Source organism: Balaenoptera acutorostrata, chromosome 18 (assembly GCF_949987535.1).
Source record: "Balaenoptera acutorostrata chromosome 18, mBalAcu1.1, whole genome shotgun sequence".
In the NCBI taxonomy this organism is placed as follows: Eukaryota; Metazoa; Chordata; class Mammalia; order Artiodactyla; family Balaenopteridae; genus Balaenoptera; species Balaenoptera acutorostrata.
Genome location: NC_080081.1, coordinates 65391873 through 65412700, shown reverse-complemented (window position 1 = coordinate 65412700; position 20828 = coordinate 65391873). Strand labels below are relative to the sequence as shown.

The window sequence follows — 20828 nt, the reverse complement described above, 5'->3', positions numbered from 1 at the left end:
TCAGTAAGGCCAAAACACTTGGTACTTTGAAAGGACTAATAAAATTAATAAATTCCTGGTGAGACTAATCAAAAGAAAAAAGAGAGAAGGCACCAAAAATAGCAATGTAAGGAATGAAAAAGGGAACACCACTGTAGACATTAGAATTAGATATTTTAAGACAATTTGATGCCAAGGCATTTGAAAATTTAGATTAAATGAACAAATGCTTGGAAAAATACCCAAAATGCGCAGAAGAAATAAAATTATAAATAATCCCATATCTAATAAAGAAATTGAACCATACTTTAAAAACTTCCCCACAGAGAAACTAAGGCCAATGTGGCTTTACTACTGAATTCTACTTTACATGTAAGGAAAAAAAATGTCAACTTATACAAACTCATCCAGAGACTTAAAAAAAAAAAAGTACAACTTAATTTTGGTTTATGAAGCCAAAATTTGAAAACTGTAGCCACTCTTACTCATGACATAGATACAAAAATCCTTAAGAAAATATTAGCAAACAGAATCCAGCAATTTATTAAAAAATAATACAGCACAACAAAATTGTGTTTATTCCAGGAATTCAAGGTTAGTTTACTACTTTATAATGAATGTAATCAACCAGATTAATAGAATAAAGGTAAGAAATCATATTATTTTAAAGACATAGAAAAAGCTTCCGATAAAATTCAACATTCATTCATTATAAAAACTCTTAGCAAATTAAAGGAATGTCTTAATCTGATAAAGAATATCTAACACACACACACACACACACACACACCCTAAAGTAATTGATGAGATGCTGAAAGCTTTTCCTTTGAGAGCAGGAGAACAAGGATTCCTGCAATCATCACGTATAATTCAACACTGTACCAAAGGTTCTAGCGAGTGCTAGGGGAAAAAAAGGATTGAAAAGGAAAAATTTAGTTCATTATTTCATACGATATAATCATGTGCTATAAAATCCAAAAGAATTTACAGACAAGTTAATAGAATTAATGAATGAATTTAGTTAAGTTTGCTGATTGCAAGGTTAGTAAAATCAACTGCATTTAGAGCATCAACAAAAAAACATTTAGGACATAAAAATTTCCAAGGGATATAATTTATAATAGTATCAAAATATCAAATATCTAGGAATAAATCTAACCACACATATACAAGCTTTCTATGCAGAAAATGAAAAGGCATTATAAAGAGAGATTGAAGAAGACTTAACTACATGAGTGGATATTTCCATTCATGGATTGGAAACTTCAGTATTGTAAAGATTTCAATTCCCCTCTATCTACAGCTTCAATGAAATTCCAAAGTTGCATCAGGGCTGTGTGCTGTGTGTGTGTGTGTGTGTGTGTGTGTGTGTAAAACTTGACTAGCTGATTCCAAAATGTATACGGAAATGTAGATGGCCTAAAAAACCCAAACAATTGTGAAGAACAAGATGAGTGGACTCCCTTGAAAGGAAATCAGGACTTATCAGAAAGCTAAGGCAAGTAAGAGAGTTGTGCTACTAGCACAGAGATAGATGAAAAAGCAATGAACAGATTAGAAAGTTCAGAAACAGACCCATGTCCTGCAGAACAGCAAGGAAATGAAATCAGTGTGCTGAAACAAAGACAGCCATATGGAAAATGATAAAACTTGACCCCTTCCTCACACCACACACATAAATCAATTCCAAACGAAATAAAACTTATGTAAGATAATATAGGACTATGTCTTTTTAAACTCAGGGAAAGATTTCTTAATTAGGACACAGAACACTAACCTTAAGAAGAGAAAGAACAATGTACACTGACTATGTTAGAAAAGAAGTGCTGTTAACCAAAAGATACTCAGAGAGAAATGGCAAATCACAGAGCAGAAAAGGTATCTTGTAATACTGTATAATACATATAACAAACAACAGAGTTGAAATTGAGAATATATAATGAATTCCTACAAGTCAATTGGAAAAAACAAACAATCCAGGATAAAAATAGACAAGGAAATTAAACGGATACTTCACAAAAAAGAATATCCAAGGATATCATAATAAACCTATGAAAACTTTCTCAATCTTATTAGTAACCATAGAAATGCAAATGAAAGCCATAATGAGATACAACTACACACCCACCCAATAGCTAAAAATAAAATGACTGAGAAATCCAAGTGTTGGTAAGGACGTGGAACACATGCAATGCCAGTGGAGTGTAAATTGTCAACTGTTTTGGAAAACAGATGACATCATCTATTAAAGTTTGAGATTCATTATCCTAAGACAAAACAATTTTAGTCCAAGGTCTACACTCAACAGAAATGTGGGCACATGTGCAACAAGAAAAATGTATTTCATAGCAGCATTATAATAGTAAAAATTGGAACCAATCCAAATGTAATAGAAAAGCGCTTCCTTTTGCAGTAGCAATATGTCCTGGGATGAATTTAACAAAAGATATACAAGACCATCATGAAGAGAAGTATAAAATATTATTGAAAGATCAGATGATTCAAATAAATAGAAAACTATTCATGTACAGCTCAATATTACAAAGTTCTCAATGCTTCTGAATTAATCTATAGATTCAATGAGTTCCAATAAAAATCCCAAATATATTTTCTTGTAGAACTTGATAAAATAATTCTAAAATTAAATGTAAGAAGAGTCAAGAGATTTCTGTCTTTATCAAGATATATTATAAAGCTATAAAAATTACAATAGTGTGGTATAGAAAATTCACAGACAGTCCCAAATACGTATGGAAACTTGGTATATGACTGAGAAGGGACTACAAGTTGATGGGGACTACATGAGCATGTCATAGATGGTTTTAGGACAACTGTCTATCCATATGCAAAAAAAATCTCCCTCCCCAAATTCCAATTAGATTAAACACCTAAATGTAAAAAGCGAAACTTTTGGGCTTCCCTGGTGGCGCATTGGTTGAGAATCTGCCTGCTAGTGCAGGGGACATGGGTTCGCGCCCTGGTCTGGGAAGATCCCACATGCCGCAGAGCAGCTGGGCCTGTGAGCCACAACTACTGAGCCTGCGCGTCTGGAGCCTGTGCTCCGCAACAAGAGAGCCCCCGATAGTGGGAGGCCCGCGCACCGCAATGAAGAGTGGCCCCCGCTTGCCGCAACTAGAGAAAGCCCTAGCACAGAAACAAAGACCCAACATAGCAATCAATCAATCAATCAATAAATCTTAAAAAAAAAAAAATCACAGAATCTTTAAAAAAAAAAAAAAAAAAGCGAAACTTTACTATTTATAAGGAGAATATCTTCACCACCTCAGTGTATGGGTGCATTTCTTAAACGTGACCAAAATGCACGAACCACGCACACACAAAAGATTGATAAACTTCACTACATTAAAAATTAAAAACTTCTATATGACAAAATAAATCATAATCAAATTTAAAAGACAACACAGTGGAAGAAGATATTTGCAATACAAACTGCTAACAAAAAATTAGCACCCAGATTATTTAAAGAAGTCCTATAAATCAATACCAAAATATTTGGGCTATCATGATATTACTGGTAATGTGCAGGCATCAACCAACAAAAAGAAGCAAAACCAAGATGAATGAAAACTTGAAAAAAGGAGCTGCTCTGGTACAGACCAACTGAATACTAGCCTTCCAAACAATCCTAAAGGAAAATCAATGAAACACACGTGAACACAGAATAATGTAAGTCTGCTCTCAGAAAAAAAAATTTAATTTGAAATGAAGGTTTTCCTTTAAGCAGGGAATTAACCTGATTAAAAGAAAACTAAAGCCAACTCTTAGATTATAATATTTTGGTTGAGCCATATTAAATGGCCTTTTTTTAAAGTAAAAGATGGTCCAAAGAAAGGCAATTCCATGTGGTTCAACCTCTGTATTCTTCATTTAGGCACAATATTGTAAATTGCCATACATACAGAATATTTCGACCTGTGGAACTAAAGATAGAACTTACCTACTAACTCATGAGCTTGAAACAACTTTTCAAATAAGACTAAAACTTTATTCTACTCAATTACAGAAGGCAGTTTTAAAGTGTGTTTTCCTGGAATTTAATATAAAAAACTGTTTCACAGCCCAACGAAACCATAATTCCTTATTTGTCAAAAACTGTGAAATATGCCTAGATGATTATTAAAAGCCTAAATCTGAATGAGAGAAAATCTGACTCAAGTTAAATTGGTTGAATTTACAACTGGCTTTCCCACCACCCCCATTTTCCCCCCACCAAAATCAACTTCTATGTATCATTACACTATAAAAATTCCAGTATAATTTTTGGTCTTTGAAATGGCATGGCTGTTGACACTCTTAACTTTAAAACGTCCTCACAAAGTTTAAGAACAACCTTAAATAAAATGAAAAATGCTCTGATGGTTTCTAAAGTTAAACAGTGTTTGTATTTTGACAGATATTTTGGCAAATCAAAAATGAAGAAACCCAAATAGTCAATAAACAAGGGAAAACACACTTAACCTTCCTCAGTTCTTCTATTCCTGCTTTCTTCTCTTCTTTACTCTTTCTTCCTTTCCTCCCCCCTTCCCCCCTCTTTCCTTCCCTTCCTTTAGTCTTGAAGCTAGTACTAAAAAATGTTAACAATGATTAATACCGGTTAATAGCAGAACGTATCTTGTTGGTGTACTTTATTTTTCAAATTTCTTTAGAAAAAGAGAACGAAAAAGAAAAACGTTTTTTACCTTTGCCCCCCTTACAGTGAATCACTGCGATGTTTTCCTTGTCTTGAGCCATCCACTCTTTTACTTCCTTGGAGAACGCCACCATCTCACTGATTCCAAGTGAAAGATTTTTAGTTGAATGAAAATACTTCCCAAAAAATCAAGCCCTGTGTATTTAGCCCTCTTCTGACAGCCAGCGCGGCATCAAACTTACCTCAAAGAGGGGACATTGTGATCGTCAATCATGTATCGACAGACCCTATCATGGAAGTACTTAGCATCATAAGCTCTTTCACCTGAAATAAATGATGCACGGGTCATATCTCTAACCCTAATAAACACAGTAAAGGGTCAAGGTGTAAATAAGTTATACTTTTCTATTAGAAATTCCTCCTCTACCTTTAAAAGGAGCTTTCTGTCTGCCTCCTGCTGCTCTAAAAGAAAAGTAAGGGTCTCAAACATAAAAGTAGAGTAGTGTTTTGTCCATCTTGAGTAACATAAGCCCAAATTATTTTGGTTTAATAGGACTTACTTGTACTTTTCTAGCAGGCTACTCGCTACGTTATTGGAAGGTTACACAGAGCAGAAGCCAATGCGGCCAACCAAAATACCTGCCTCCTGAAAATGTCCATTTAATATACAGGAAGAGGGTCAGCTGGGCTACAATTTATTTACTGTAGGGTTTTGGGGTTTTTTCCCATGCAGGGCCCTGGTCTCCTCACGCCTCATTCCTAGTGGGTTAGAGCGTGCATTTGTTGAATTGTCTTCAAAACACAAGCTGGCAGGAAAAAACAAATATTTTCCAAAACTTACTACCACTAGACCTGACCCTCCTAAAATGGCTCTGCCCCCAGCCTCCTGCCTACCTCACAGGGCACTGTGTGCTGTTGCACTTTCTTTTCCTACCAAATAGAGCCAGCACAAGATGGAGACTTTTTAAAACTCACTTCCCACCACGACCAAATACCTATGATTAAATGAAATGTAAAAACTGAATCATCTTCTTACATGCAGTGAGTGACCTGTTTTCTATCTATAGTAGCAAAATATCGAGTCATGTACATACTGCAGAGATTGTAGACTCGGTAGTGGTTTTGATGCTTGGTATCCAGGAACCGTACAACTTCCTAAAAAAGATGGACACATACCTTACATGTTCCACACGGCACCAACATAAGCCTTTTCCTAGGACTAACCTAAAGTGATTATCACCCTTTTATTCACTGGTCCGTCACTTAGCACCTTTTAGGGGAGATTCAGGGAATAAAACGGTACATACATTCCAAGTCATGTCTAACCCACTGATGGTTTTCAAATAGCCCACAAAAGTTGTGAATGACTACTCTGATTATCCTCTACTGTAAATACACATTGTTCAAAGCTACCAGAGAAGGAAGTTAGGTGGTTAACAAGCTTTAAGAAAATTGTAATTTGTTCTAAAATTTGCACGGAACCACAAAAGATCCTGAATAGCCGATCTTCAGAAAGAAGAACAAAGCTGGAGTTACCATGCTCCCTGATTTTAAACTATACTGTTGATACAAAGCTGAAGTCATCAGAACAGTAGGGTACGGGCACAAAAACAAACACATAGATCAATGGAACAGAATTGAGAAAAGGGCTTCCCTGGTGGCGCAGTGGTTAAGAGTCTGCCTGCCAATGCAGGGGACACGGGTTCGAGCCCTGGTCTGGGAAGATCCCACATGCCACAGAGCAACTAAGCCCGTGAGCCACAACTACTGAGCCTGCGCGTCTGGAGCCTGTGCTCCACAACGGGAGAGGCCGCGACAGTGAGAGGCCCGCGCACTGCAATGAAGAGTGGCCCCCCCTCGCCACAGCTGGAGAAAGCCCTCGCACAGAAACACAGCCAAAATAAACACAGCCATAAATAAATAAATAAATAAATAAATAAATAAATAAATAAATAAAAGAATTGAGGAAAAAACCCACACATATATGGATAATTAATTTATGATAAAGGAGCAAAGAGCATACAGAAAGGATAGTCTCTTTAATATATGGTGTTCGGAAAACTGGACAGCCACATGCAAAAGAATGAAACTATACTACTATGTCACTCCATACACAAAAATTAACTCAAAAAGGATTAAAGACTCGAATGTAAGATGTGAAAACATAAAATTCCTAGAAGAAAACATAGCCGGTAATTTCACTGACATTGGTCTTAGTGATGTTTTTGTGGATCTGACTCCAAAAGCAAGGGAAACAAAAGCCAGTGTAAACAAATGGGACTACATCAAACTAAAAAGCTTCTGCACGGTGATAAAAACCATAATCAAAACGAAAAGGCAACCTAGTGAATGGGTGAAAATATTTGCAATTTATATATCCAATAAGGGGTTAATATCCAAAATACATGAACTATACAACTTAAAAACAAAAAAACAACCCAATTAAAAAATGGGTAGAGGACCTGAATAGACAACTTTCCAAAGAAGATATACAGATGGCCAATGGACACAAGAAAAGATGTTCAGCATCACTAATCATTAGGGGAAAATGCACATCAAAACCACAGTAAGATATCACTTCACGCCTATTAGAATGGCTATTATCAAAAAGGTAAGAAATAACGAATGTTGGAGAGGATGTGGAGAAAAGGGAACCCTCAAACACTGTTGGTGGGACTGTAAATTGGAGCAGCCACTATGGAAAACAGCATGGAGATTACCCCCAAAATTAAGACTAGAACTACCATATGATCCCAGCTATTCCACTTCTGGGTATTTAGCCAAAGAACACAAAAAAACACTATAATTCCAAAAGATATATGCACCCCTATATTCACTGCAGCATTATTAACAACAGCCAAGATATGGAAACAACCCAAATGTCCACTGATGAATGAATAAAGATGTGATAAATATGCGTGCATACACATGCACACACAATGAATACTACTCAACCATAAAAGAATGAAGTCCTGCCATTTGCAACAACATGGATGGACCTTGAGAGTATTATACTAAGTGAAATTGTCAGGCAGAGAAAGACAAACACCGTACAATTTCACTCATATGTGAAATCTAAAAAAATAAATGAACAAACAAAAGCGAACAAAACCAAACACAGATACAGAGAACAGATTACTGGTTACCAGAGGGGAAGGGGTTTGGGGTGTGGCTGAAATAGGTAGAGGATCAACTGTATGGTGACAGACAGCAGCTAGACTTGCGCTGGTGATCACTCTGTAGTGTATACAGATGTTGAATTTTAATGCTGTACTCCTGCAACTTATACAATAAGAAAGAGAGAGAGAGAATGGGGGGGGGGAGGGAGAGAGGGAGGAAGGGAGAGAACAAGGAAGGAAGGAAGAAAAGAAGGGAGGGAGGAAGGAAGGAAGGAAGGAAGGAAGGAATGGTTTGCTTCAGAGCACAGTGAGCAAAGAGTCTTTACAAACTTACAGCATGATGAGGACAAAATTCACAGTGACTCTGACATCTGGATCAGGAGTTCCTCAGTGAGCCATATAGAAAATAAACATCCAAATGAATATGCTCTGGGAGCTGAGGGACATGAGGTTAAAAAACTCAAGTGTGACAAAGAAGGTGAAGTCAGAGATGACCAAACAACTTCTAGTCACATTTCTTCAGTTATGACGGAAGAAAGAGAAGAACCAGCTTCATCGAAGAATAAAGACAAAGAGAAGAGGATGAAGAGGGAAAGTGTCTTTAACAACAGAAATGATTCCAGAAAAAAAAAATTCAAGAGAAAGAATCTGATGATGCCTTAACTATAAATGAAGAGAATTCTGCAGAAAATAATCAAATAGAGGAATCTCATCTGTCTCTGGATGAGAAAGATTTACATTCTGAAGATAGTGAAAACAGAGGCCCTGCAAGTAGGATTCCGACTGCCATGAAACAGAAGAATTAGGAGGCTCCAATTCCAGTAGAACTGGAGAGATTCTCTCAGAATCTTCCACAGAAAATGACTATAAAGCCACAGAAGTCACTGATGAACCGATGGAACAAGACTATTTAGAAATACTTACATGCAGTATTTCACACTCAGTTCTAGTTTTACACTGTATGAAATTTCTGTGTAATCAAATGGACCTTTAGTTTTGCACGAGAAGATGGTTGTAAAATAAAGTACTTCATGGGATAAACCCTGAAAGAGTTGTTCTTGTAGGAACTGTGAATATCAGCTCTTCTGGGTCCTGCTTACTAAACACTTTTTTGGGGGGGCGGGGGAGGATCTGGTTAAATCAGTGGCTTGTGTATAGATTTTTTTTTAAACAACTTTTTTTTTTTAATTTATTTATTTATTTTTGGTTGTGTTGGGTCTTCGTTTCTGTGCGAGGGCTTTCTCCAGTTGTGGCGAGCGGGGGCCACTCTTCATCGCGGTGCGCGGGCCTCTCACTATCGCGGCCTCTCCCGTTGTGGAGCACAGGCTCCAGACGCGCAGGCTCAGTAGTTGTGGCTCACGGGCCCAGTTGCCCCGCGGCATGTGGGATCTTCCCAGACCAGGGCCCGAACCCGTGTCCCCTGCATTGGCAGGCGGATTCTCAACCACTGCACCACCAGGGAAGCCCTAGATTTTTTTTTAATTTTTTTTTTTTTTTTTTTGGGGGGGGGGAGTGGGCATGAGAACATTTTTTTTTTCTTTCCAGGTTTTTTTTTTTCCACACACACACACTGTATTTTATTTTTACAAGAGACAAATAGACTGACACCAAGCATTGTACATGGATGACCACAACAAAAGCAACAATGATTGCAATTACCAAACATGAAACACACTCATACTATGTCATAATATTGACATTCAGTCCAGTAATCCTCCACTGTAACAGCTCTTTACTTTGCAGTGAAAATTGATTTGTATATTCTTTGCCTCTGAGTCCTTGTGGGATATTTTTTTTTTAATTCAGACAGAAAGTCACAAAAATTATACTCATCCTCATCAGTTCACTCAGTCCCATGTAATTAATTTTTTTTTTCATCTTGATCTTTTGTTAGCACTTTTATGAGTTCATCAGTTTTTCATTAGAGTTCTGAAAATGCTTATTCATTCAGTTCAGCAGTACAGTCAGTTACCAGAAACCTGTACTTGTCAGAGTCTTTTCCATGAATTTCTTGAAGATGAAACCCTTTTATAGGAACATATTTGCAAAATCATCAGAGTACACCCAGAACTGTCTGTAAATGACAGAAGACTTAAAAATGACCATGGTTAAAGATTTGATGAAAGTTCATAATAATGCAGTTGACAAGAAAATTAGTTATTTCTGAGATATACATTTTAAAGTAGTAACTAGGATTATTACTTATAACCTTATACCAGAACATATAAGATTTTTAGAAGTTTCCTGTAATGTCTGAAACATTTATATTAACATATTTCCATACATATTTCCATACAAATACAAATATAAGATTTTTAGAAATTTCATGTAATGTCTGAAACATTTATATTAACATATTTCCATACATATTTCCATACAAATACAAATATAAGATTTTTAGAAATTTCATGTAATGTCTGAAACATTTATATTAACATATTTCCATACAAATAACCTAATGAAAGTTTAGTATTAGTTGTTTTGTTTGTTTTTTTATACTGCAGGTTCTTATTAGGCATCAGTTTTATACACATCAGTGTATACATGTCAATCCCAATCACCCAATTCAGCACACCACCATCCCCACCTCACCGCAGTTTTCCCCCCTTGGTGTCCATATGTCCATTCTCTACATCTGTGTCTCAACTTCTGCCCTGCAAACTGGCTCATCTGTACCATTTTTCTAGGTTCCACATACATGCATTAATATACGATATTTGTTTTTCTCTTTCTGACTTACTTCACTCTGTGTGACAGTCTCTAGATCCATCCACGTCTCAACAAATGACTCAATTTCGTTCCTTTTTATGGCTGAGTAATATTCCATTGTATATATGTACCACAACTTCTTTATCCATTCGTCTGTTGATGGGCATTTAGGTTGCTTCCATGACCTGGCTATTGTAAATAGTGCTGCAATGAACATTCGGGTGCATGTGTCCTTTTGAATTACGGTTTTCTCTGGGTATATGCCCAGTAGTGGGATTGCTGGGTCATATGGTAATTCTATTTTTAGTTTTTTAAGGAACCTCCATATTGTTCTCCATAGTGGCTCTATCAATTTACATTCCCACCAACAGTGCAAGAGGGTTCCCTTTTCTCCACACCCTCTCCAGCATTTGTTGTTTGTAGATTTTCTGATGATGCCCATTCTAACAGGAGTGAGGTGATACCTCATTGTAGTTTTGATTTGCATTTCTCTAATAATTAGTGATTTGAGCATCTTTTCATGTGCTTCATGGCCATCTGTATGTCTTCTTTGGAGAAATGTCTATTTAGGTCTTCTGCCCATTTTTGGATTGGGGTGTTTGTTTCTTTGATATTGAGCTGAATGAGCTGTTTATATATTTTGGAGATTAATCCTTTGTCAGTTGATTCATTTGCAAATATTTTCTCCCATTCTGAGGGTTGTCTTTTTGTCTTGTTTATGGTTTCCTTTGCTGTGCAAAAGCTTTGAAGTTTCATTAGGTCCCACTTGTTTATTTTTGTTTTTATTTCCATTACTCTAGGAGGTGGATCAAAAAAGATCTTGCTGTGATTTATGTCAAAGAGTGTTCTTCCTATGTTTTCCTCTAAGAGTTTTATAGTGTCCAGTCTTATATTTAGGTCTCTAATCCATTTTGAGTTTATTTTTGTGTATGGTGTTAGGGAGTATTCTAATTTCATTCTTTTACATGTAGCTGTCCAGTTTTCCCAGCACCACTTATTGAAGAGACTGTCTTTTCTCCATTGTATATCTTTGCCTCCTTTGTCATAGATTAGTTGACCATAGGTGCGTGGGTTAATCTCTGGGCTTTCTATCTTGTTCCATTGATCTATGTTTCTGTTTTTGTGCCAGTACCATATTGTCTTGATTACTGTAGCTTTGTAGTATAGTCTGAAGTCAGGGAATCTGATTCCTCCAACTCCATTTTTTTGCCTCAAGACTGCTTTGGCTATTCGGGATCTTTTGTGTCTCCATACAAATTTTAAGATGACTTGTTCTAGCTCCGTAAAAAATGCCATTGGTAATTTGATAGGGATTGCATTGAATCTGTAGATTGCTTTGGGTAGTATACTCATTTTCACAATGTTGATTCTTCCAATCCAAGAACATGGTATATCTCTCCATCTATTTGTATCATCTTTAATTTCTTTCATCAGTGTCTTATAGTTTTCTGCATACAGGTCTTTTGTCTCCCTAGGTAGGTTTATTCCTAGGTATTTTATTCTTTTTGTTGCAATGGTAAATGGGAGTGTTTCCATAATTTCTCTTTCAGATTTTTCATCATTAGTGTATAGGAATGCAAGAGATTTCTGTGCATTAATTTTGTAACCTGCAACTTTACCATATTCATTAATTAGCTCTAGCAGTTTTCTGGTGGCAGTTTTAGGATTCTCTATGTATAGCATCATGTCATCCGCAAACAGTGACAGTTTTACTTCTTCTTTTCCAATTTGTATTCCTTTTATTTCTTTTTCTTCTCTGATGGCCGTGGCTAGGACTTCCAGAACTATGTTGAATAATAGTGGTGAGAGTGGACATCCTTGTCTCGTTCCTGATCTTAGAGGAAATGCTTTCAGTTTTTCACCATTGAGAATGATGTTTGCTGTGGGTTTGTCATATATGGCCTTTATTATGTTGAGGTAGGTTCCCTCTATGCCCACTTTCTGGAGAGTTTTTATCAGAAATGGGTGTTGAATTTTGTCAGAAGCTTTTTCTGCATCTATTGAGATGATCATATGGTTTTTATTCTTCAATTTGTTAATATGGTGTATCACATTGATTGATTTGCGTATACTGAAGAATCCTTGCATCCCTGGGATAAATCCCACTTGATCGTGGTGTATGATCCTTTTAATGTGTTGTTGGATTCTGTTTGCTAGTATTTTGTTGAGGATTTTTGCATCTATATTCATCAGTGATATTGGTCTGTAATTTTCTTTTTTTGTAGTGTCTTTGTCTGGTTTTGGTATCAGGGTGATGGTGGCCTCATAGAATGAGTTTGGGAGTGTTCCTTCTTCTGCAATTTTTTGGAAGAGTTTGAGAAGGATGGGTGTTAGCTCTTCTCTAAATGTTTGATAGAATTCACCTGTGAAGCCATCTGGTCCTGGACTTTTGTTTCTTGGAAGATTTTTAATCACAGTTTCAATTTCATTACTTGTGATTGGTCTGTTCATATTTTCTGTTTCTTCCTGATTCAGTCTTGGAAGGTTATACCTTTCTAAGAATTTGTCCATTTCTTCCAGGTTGTCCATTTTATTGGCATAAAGTTGCTTGTAGTAGTCTCTTAGGATGTTTTGTATTTCTGCGGTGTCTGTTGTAACTTCTCCTTTTTCGTTTCTGATTTTATTGATTTGAGTCCTCTCCCTCTTTTTCTTGATGAGTCTGGCTAATGGCTTATCAATTTTGTTTATCTTCTCAAAGAACCAACTTTTAGTTTTATTGATCTTTGCTATTGTTTTCTTTGTTTCTATTTCATTTATTTCTGCTCTGATCTTTATGATTTCTTTCCTTCTGCTAACTTTGGGTTTTGTTTGTTCTTCCTTCTCTAGTTCCTTTAGGTGTAGGGTTAGAATGTTTATTTGAGATTTTTCTTGTTTCTTAAGGTAGGCTTGTATAGCTATAAACTTCCCTCTTAGAACCGCTTTTGCTGCATCCCATAGGTTTTGGGTTGTCGTGTTTTCATTGTCATTTGTCTCTAGGTATTTTTTGATTTCCTGTTTGATTTCTTCAGTGATCTCTTGGTTATTTAGTAACGTATTGTTTAGCCTCCATGTGTTTGTCTTTTTTACGTTTTTTTCCCTGTAATTCATTTCTAATCTCATAGCGTTGTGGTCAGAAAAGATGCTTGATATGATTTCAATTTTCTTAAATTTACTGAGGCTTGATTTGTGACCCAAGATGTGATCTATCCTGGAGAATGTTCCGTGCGCACTTGAGAAGAACGTGTAATCTGCCGTTTTTGGATGGAATGTCCTATATATATCAATTAAATCTATCTGGTCTATTGTGTCATTTAAAGCTTCTGTTTCCTTATTTATTTTCATTTTGGATGATCTGTCCATTGGTGTAAGTGAGGTGTTAAAGTCCCCCACTATTATTGTGTTACTGTCGATTTCCTCTTTTATAGCTGTTAGCAGTTGCCTTATGTATTGAGGTGCTCCTATGTTGGGTGCATATATATTTATAATTGTTATATCTTCTTCTTGGATTGATCCCTGGATCATTATGTAGTGTCCTTCCTTGTCTCTTGTAACATTCTTTATTTTAAAGTCTATTTTATCTGATATGAGTATAGCTACTCCAGCTTTCTTTTGATTTCCATTTGCATGGAATATCTTTTTCCATCCCCTCACTTTCAGTCTGTATGTGTCCCTAGGTCTGAAGTGGGTCTCTTGTAGACAGCATATATATGGGTCTTGTTTTTGTATCCATTCAGCCAGTCTATGTCTTTTGGTTGGGGCATTTAATCCATTCACATTTAAGGTAATTATCGATATGTATGTTCCTATGACCATTTTCTTAATTGTTTTGGGTTTGTTTTTGTAGGTCCTTTTCTTCTCTTGTGTTTCCCACTTAGAGAAGTTCCTTTAGCATTTGTTGTAGAGCTGGTTTGGTGGTGCTGAATTCTCTTAGCTTTTGCTTGTCTGTAAAGCTTTTGATTTCTCCATCGAATCTGAATGAGATCCTTGCCGGGTAGAGTAATCTTGGTTGTAGGTTCTTCCCTTTCATCACTTTAAGTATATCATGCCACTCCCTTCTGGCTTGCAGAGTTTCTGCTGAGAAATCAGCTGTTAACCTTATGGGAGTTCCCTTGTATGTTATTTGTCGTTTTTCCCTTGCTGCTTTCAGTAATTTTTCTTTGTCTTTAATTTTTGCCACTTTGATTACTATGTGTCTCGGCATGTTTCTCCTTGGGTTTATTCTGTATGGGACTCTCTGCGCTTCCTGGACTTGGGTGGCTATTTCCTTTCCCATGTTAGGGAAGTTTTCGACTATAATCTCTTCAAATATTTTCTCTGGTCCTTTCTCTCTCTCTTCTCCTTCTGGGACCCCTATAATGCGAATGTTGTTGCGTTTAATGTTGTCCCAGAGGTCTCTTAGGCTGTCTTCATTTCTTTTCATTCTTTTTTCTTTAGTCTGTTCTGCAGCAGTGAATTCCACCATTCTGTCTTCCAGGTCACTTATCCGTTCTTCTGCCTCAGTTATTCTGCTATTGATTCCTTCTAGTGTAGTTTTCATTTCAGTTATTGTATTGGTCATCTCTGTTTGTTTGTTCTTTAATTCTTCTAGGTCTTTGTTAATCATTTCTTGCATCTTCTCAATCTTTGCCTCCATTCTTATTCCGAGGTCCTGGATCATCTTCACTATCATTATTCTGAATTCTTTTTCTGGAAGGTTGCCTATCTCCACTTCATTTAGTTGTTTTTCTGGGGTTTTTTCTTGTTCCTTCATCTGGTACATAGCCCTCTGCCTTTTCATCTTCTCTGTCTTTCTGTAACTGTCTTTTTTTTAATTTAGAATTAAAGTTTTCAAACTGGAAGGTAATAATCACAATTCCTTTTCTTTTTTTGGAGAATATCATGCTTAGATTATACATATGTGAAAAGGCTTCTAGTCTTTTTCTAACAGCTCTGGCAGTTTTCATATTTTGGTCATAGTTTCAACATTTACCATATGAATTAAAGGGTTTCATGGTAGTTATATTATTTATATTTATAAATATAAATTACATATATGTTCATCTTTTACAGAAACAGAAAAATTAAAAATTTGCTCCCTTAGAATAATATATGTATATTTATATGTAACATATTTTATAATATGTTATATATGTTATGTGATATAACATATGTAATATAATACATATCATATAATATAAAATAAAGTAATATAACATATATAACATTATATACAAATAATATATATAACAGAATTATATACTGTATAAATGATATATAAATTGTAATTTACATATTCATACAAAATATAAATTATATAATTATATAATATGTAAATTATAAATTTATATAAGTTACATATCTATATACTTATAGTATTATATATTTATGATGTTAATATATTCATAATATATGCATACTTATATATTGTTATAAAATTATATGTAATATATAGTTATATAATTTATACATTATATAATTATATATAATAACATAATTATATATAAATATATTATTATAAAGGGGGAAATGTTATATTTTTCTGTTTCTATAAGAGATGAGTTTATATTATATATTTATAAATGAAATAATATATTTACATGTTATATAAGACATATATTATACATATAATATATAATTTATACATGTAATTATACATTATTCTGTATAATATATATTATCTATAAGTATACATGTATTATTCTAAGGCGGAAATGTTATGTTTTTCTGTTTCTATAAGAGATAAGATATATATGTAATATATATTTATAAATAGAATAATATATAGTTATACTATATAAAATTTATATGCAGTTATATATAACATAATTATATATAACATATGATATATATTACATATACTATATACTAATTTTATATATTATACATTATATATTAATATATATTTAATATATAATATACATTTTATTTAAATATACACTATTTTAAGAAGGAAATGTATTATATATTATATAATTACATGTACAACTATACATTATCTAATATATGCTATATAGTATAGTATATATAATATATATTACATATAATTATATACACATTATTCTGAGAGGGGAAATGTTCTATTTTTCTGTTTCTATAAGATATGCATTGGATACTTTTTCTATTGGTAATGATTGAATCCACATCTTTCAAGGCCGTTTCTTTCTCCTCTAAGTAATTAAAAATCTGGTCCTTGTGAAAGCATGGAAACTTTAAGTCTGTTGAAGTATCAGGTTAAACACATTCTGACAGATCTGTTCAAACTAAAATTCTTTTGTATACTTTTGTGGTGCTTGAGAAAAAGACTTCACTATTTGTGAGAAAATGTGCTTTATCTTGGAAATTGTGTTCAAACATTAGCTTACTATTTTGTAGGACTGAATATGCTTATGAAGCTGATGTGAGACCATCTCAGAAGAACTGGGCAGATTCACAGAACTTTTGCTTGCTTTTCTGAACATTTGTGAATACTACACATTTCTTTCTAACATATTCTAGAGTATGCAAATGTCAATGGTATGAAACACAATTATACTGGAAAAATTAATAAATTAATGATGAACTTGAGCTAAATGACTGAAGGTCATATTCACAGATTTAAAGTCATGCAAGCTGTACAACTTCCTGGCAAAATTACTGGCTGCCAAATTTATACTTGTTTCTTCAGATGTACCTTTTGATATTTAGAATTTTTAATTTTCTGTAAAGTAGACTTTTTAGAGTATAATGTGTTTGCTGCCTTTGTGAAGCAATGTATAATTGTATAATTTCTGTAAGTAAACTGAATGCTTGAGCTTTCAATCAGTATTCTAGAAGCAATAAATATTATTTTATACTATTTAGAAAGAACTACTGTACACCCAACAATATTGGATAAATCCCACAGAATTCATTTTAAGCATAAAAAGCTGGTCACAGAAGATGTAGTCTATGATTCCATTTATGTGAAATTCAAAAAAAAAGTAGAACTAATCTGTTGTGACACAAGTGAGAATAGTAATTACCTCCAGTGTGTTGGGGTATTGACTGAAAAAAAGCAAGAAATGTTCTATATTTTGAGAGGGGTGTTGGCTGTATATATACCTATATATAATTTTATCAAGATATACATGAGATTAGCGCAATTTACAGTAATTTTTATGCCTCAAAGTATAATTATATATACACATACTTATACATAGACATACACACATATACATACATAATTACAGTTTTATTGAGATAGAACAAATACTGTAAATTGCACTAATGTATACACACCCGCACACATTTGCAAACTTCTTAAACAATGACTTTTAACCGGCATTTCATAGTAAGCATCACTTGATGTTTGAACTTTAATCTACAGCACCTAAAGCAGTATGTATCCACTGTAATTTAGGATCTCAATCTAAGAATACACATTTTAGTTAAAGAATTCTCAATCTTCTTCCCTATGATAGACCATGAAAAACAGCCACAATTCACCACAATTCCTGACTTCCCGAGACGGCATCTGTTGTCTGCTTGAATCTGAACTGGGTTTGTAGTTTGCTTGTCCAATAGAATGAGGTAGAAGCCACATTATACTAGTTGAGAGCCAGGGCCTCTGCATTCTTCTGCTTGATGCTAGTGAGGTCCTTGCCACTGCCTTATGTGAACAAGCCTGAGCTAGCCTGTTACAGAATGAAACATCACTTGGAGCCATCCAGCAATGCCATTTTAGACTAGCCAACCCTCAGATGCCCAGTTGCTGCCCACAGATGCATGAGTTAGCTCTGCTGAAATTAGCTAAGTGTGTCCCTGATCAGTTAAGCCCAACTCAAATTCTCAAACCACATTATCACGAGCAAAGTAAATGTTTGCTGTTACAAGTCATTTAAGTTTGCAGGTGATTCATCCCAGAGCGAAAGCTAATTGATAGCAATCCACGATAATTTTTTACCTGAAAGAGTAAATTTTTAGGAGAACACTGTCATCTCTGGGCCAACGTTATCGTACAATTCCACAGTCTATGTTTACTGAGAAATGTGAGCATTTGTTAGATAAAAACTCTTACCTTAATGGGATTCCTATAGAAAGACTGCTTTCCAGAAGATGGGAATGACATGGCAATAATACGCTCTGGAAGTCAAAACAGTCACTATTAACAAATGTTATAGATGTGAAACAATATATGAGAACTCGACTTACATATAATCAGACTGTTTTCATAGAAAAGAACTTTCAGGATTGAGAATGACAGGAAAAAAGCTAACTAACCCTCAGGATAATCAACTTTAATATCCAATACTGGATATTAAAGTATCCACTATTTTGACCATTACATTCAGTGTTCCCAAGTCTCAACTGGTTCCAGCCTTATGCAACAGATTTGCATTGACTTTAGTCTGGAGGGCCCCCTGTGGTGGGAATTTATTTCTTATTTAAACACCAAAGAAAAATGAGAGATCTGGGCTCCAGCAATGTTGGGAACTCCTAGGGTGCTTTCCAGTGTCCCCCCTGACTCAGAAACCTGAGACCTACAAAGCAATGACCTCATCTCTAGGGTTCTAGGAAGAGAACAGGTCTCTCTGAAATCCTTGGGACCGAGGATACCTACTAGAACTCAATAAATTCTAAACCAAACGAATGGAGTCAGCTGAAAATCCATTCAACTTCCTATACTATAAGCAAGTAGCCCTGAATTGAGATGAAAATTAAGATTTTTCCATTGTCAGGGTTAAACTCCAAATATGTCACACTATCATAGTGGCATATGTCTTCATGGATAAAAAATGCTTTGAAAGAACATGCCTCAGACAGGGAAAGAACAAAATCAGCATATAATTACTCACACACAAGAAAAATGTGATGTTAATATAGGCAAATCAAGAGAGAAACTTCACAAACCAGTAATGTAAGTGAGATCTAAGTCAAATCCGTCCTTCTTGTATCGCCGTTTGTTTCCTGAAACCTGAGGGTTTAAAACAGTCATTCATTTGTAAAACATAAATCAACATAAAAAAAGAACAATATATAGATATCTACAACCCTTGCCAGTATTTCCTGAAACACAAACATTTTTTCTGAATCATAAAACATATTTTGCCCACTTACCATCCTCCTGGTCAGCATTTCAAGATGTCTTTTTTGATGAGCCAGATGAAAAACTCTTATAAGAATGATAAGTCGTAGAGGTCGTAAAATCATTGTCAATCTAACAATAAATTTAAAAGATTCATTTTTGCTTTAGAAACAGAGGATTTTGTCAGTATGGACTAAGTTTAGAGCAGTGGTTCTTAACCAGGGGCAATTTTGTACACGCCCCCCTGGCCCAAGCCTCCCACCCACCCCACCCACCCCGGGCATACTTGGCAATGTCTAGGGACATTTTTGGCTGTCACAACTGCCTGTGAGGGGCTGCTACTTGCATCTAGTGGGTAGAGGGGCGCTGCTCAGTACCGATGCACAGGACAGCTCCCTTACTAAAAATCTATCTGGTCCAAAATATCTGTAGTGCTGGTGTTGAGAAACTCTGGTTTAAAGAAAAAGTCATATGGTAGACTCCCAGAATTTGTGGATTTAACTTCTGTGGTTTAAGACAAGCATTTTTCAATCTTCTTCTCATCAAAACAGAATTCTTATTCCCCTCTGTTAACTCCCGTGAGTAACAGGGTTTCACTAGAGCTGTGAACACACATCAGGCAGGTAGCAGATGAGTTACTTCCCAAGTGTGTCTCCTACCATCAGGAAGAAACACGATGGCAAAGAACTGATGGTTTGGGCTACTGCTTCTCTAGCTTGAGTGTGCATACCGATTCAGTAGGTCTAGAGTGGGCCCTGAGGTGTTTTTCTTCTTGTATTTCTGTCAGGCTCTTTGGTGATACTGAGGTTGCCTGTCTGAAGACCATACTGGTTCTGGTTATTTTCAAAAACTCCAAAAGCTTATCACATCAAGTTTTGTTGGGACCTGAGTCAAAGTCCTGAGAAGCTGGAGTGCAGGAAGCGGCAAGCTGTCTGACTAAGGAATAAGCCTAGTGAGCCACCCAGCAGCTACATCCTAGAACACTTCTGCTCTTCTTTTTCTCACTGCCACAGTAGAAAGAGGAGGAGAAAGAAAAGAAGCCATCGGTCTCTCATACACATTTTTGTTTGATCCCTAACAGTTCTAACTTTGCCTCAGCTTTCATCATGTGAACTATACTGCAAAAATTCTACCTCTGTGTTTCTACCCATGTCACCTCGTTTTCTCTTCCATTTGTTCCTTTTTAGAGAATCATCATTGGAGTCACTCAAATTTTTCATCAACTCAAACCAGTACTCTCTTGGTTATAGGAAAAACCCAGGAATTTCACGTGTAAGAAATTTGTGGTTGAAGCGCAAGTGGGAATTTAGCGGGAATTTCAAAATGTAGAGAAGTTCAAGTTAGGACAAGAGGCAAGTCCCCAGTTTCT

At 35.5% G+C, this 20828-nt stretch overlaps 1 protein-coding gene and 1 pseudogene across 5 annotated transcripts in view; one reads left to right on the top strand and one right to left on the bottom strand.

Moving 5' to 3' along the window:
• LOC102998585 (phosphatidylinositol 3,4,5-trisphosphate 3-phosphatase TPTE2) overlaps positions 1-20828 on the bottom strand; it is a 96865-nt gene that overhangs the window by 32402 nt on the left and 43635 nt on the right. For 4 of the 5 annotated variants that reach the window (XM_057533136.1, XM_007193681.2, XM_028161724.2 and 1 more), the window contains 6 exons: positions 19492-19591; positions 19285-19348; positions 18452-18516; positions 5725-5785; positions 4873-4954; positions 4680-4768 (listed from right to left, as the gene is read on the bottom strand). In XM_057533136.1, the coding sequence (XP_057389119.1) occupies positions 4680-4768; positions 4873-4954; positions 5725-5785; positions 18452-18516; positions 19285-19348; positions 19492-19591 (461 nt within the window). Of the gene's footprint in view, positions 1-4679; positions 4769-4872; positions 4955-5724; positions 5786-18451; positions 18517-19284; positions 19349-19491; positions 19592-20828 lie in introns of those variants that run through there. The other variant, XM_057533138.1, reaches the window with a different exon arrangement.
• On the top strand, positions 8042-8743 carry LOC114235482 (serine/threonine-protein phosphatase 4 regulatory subunit 2-like; annotated as a pseudogene).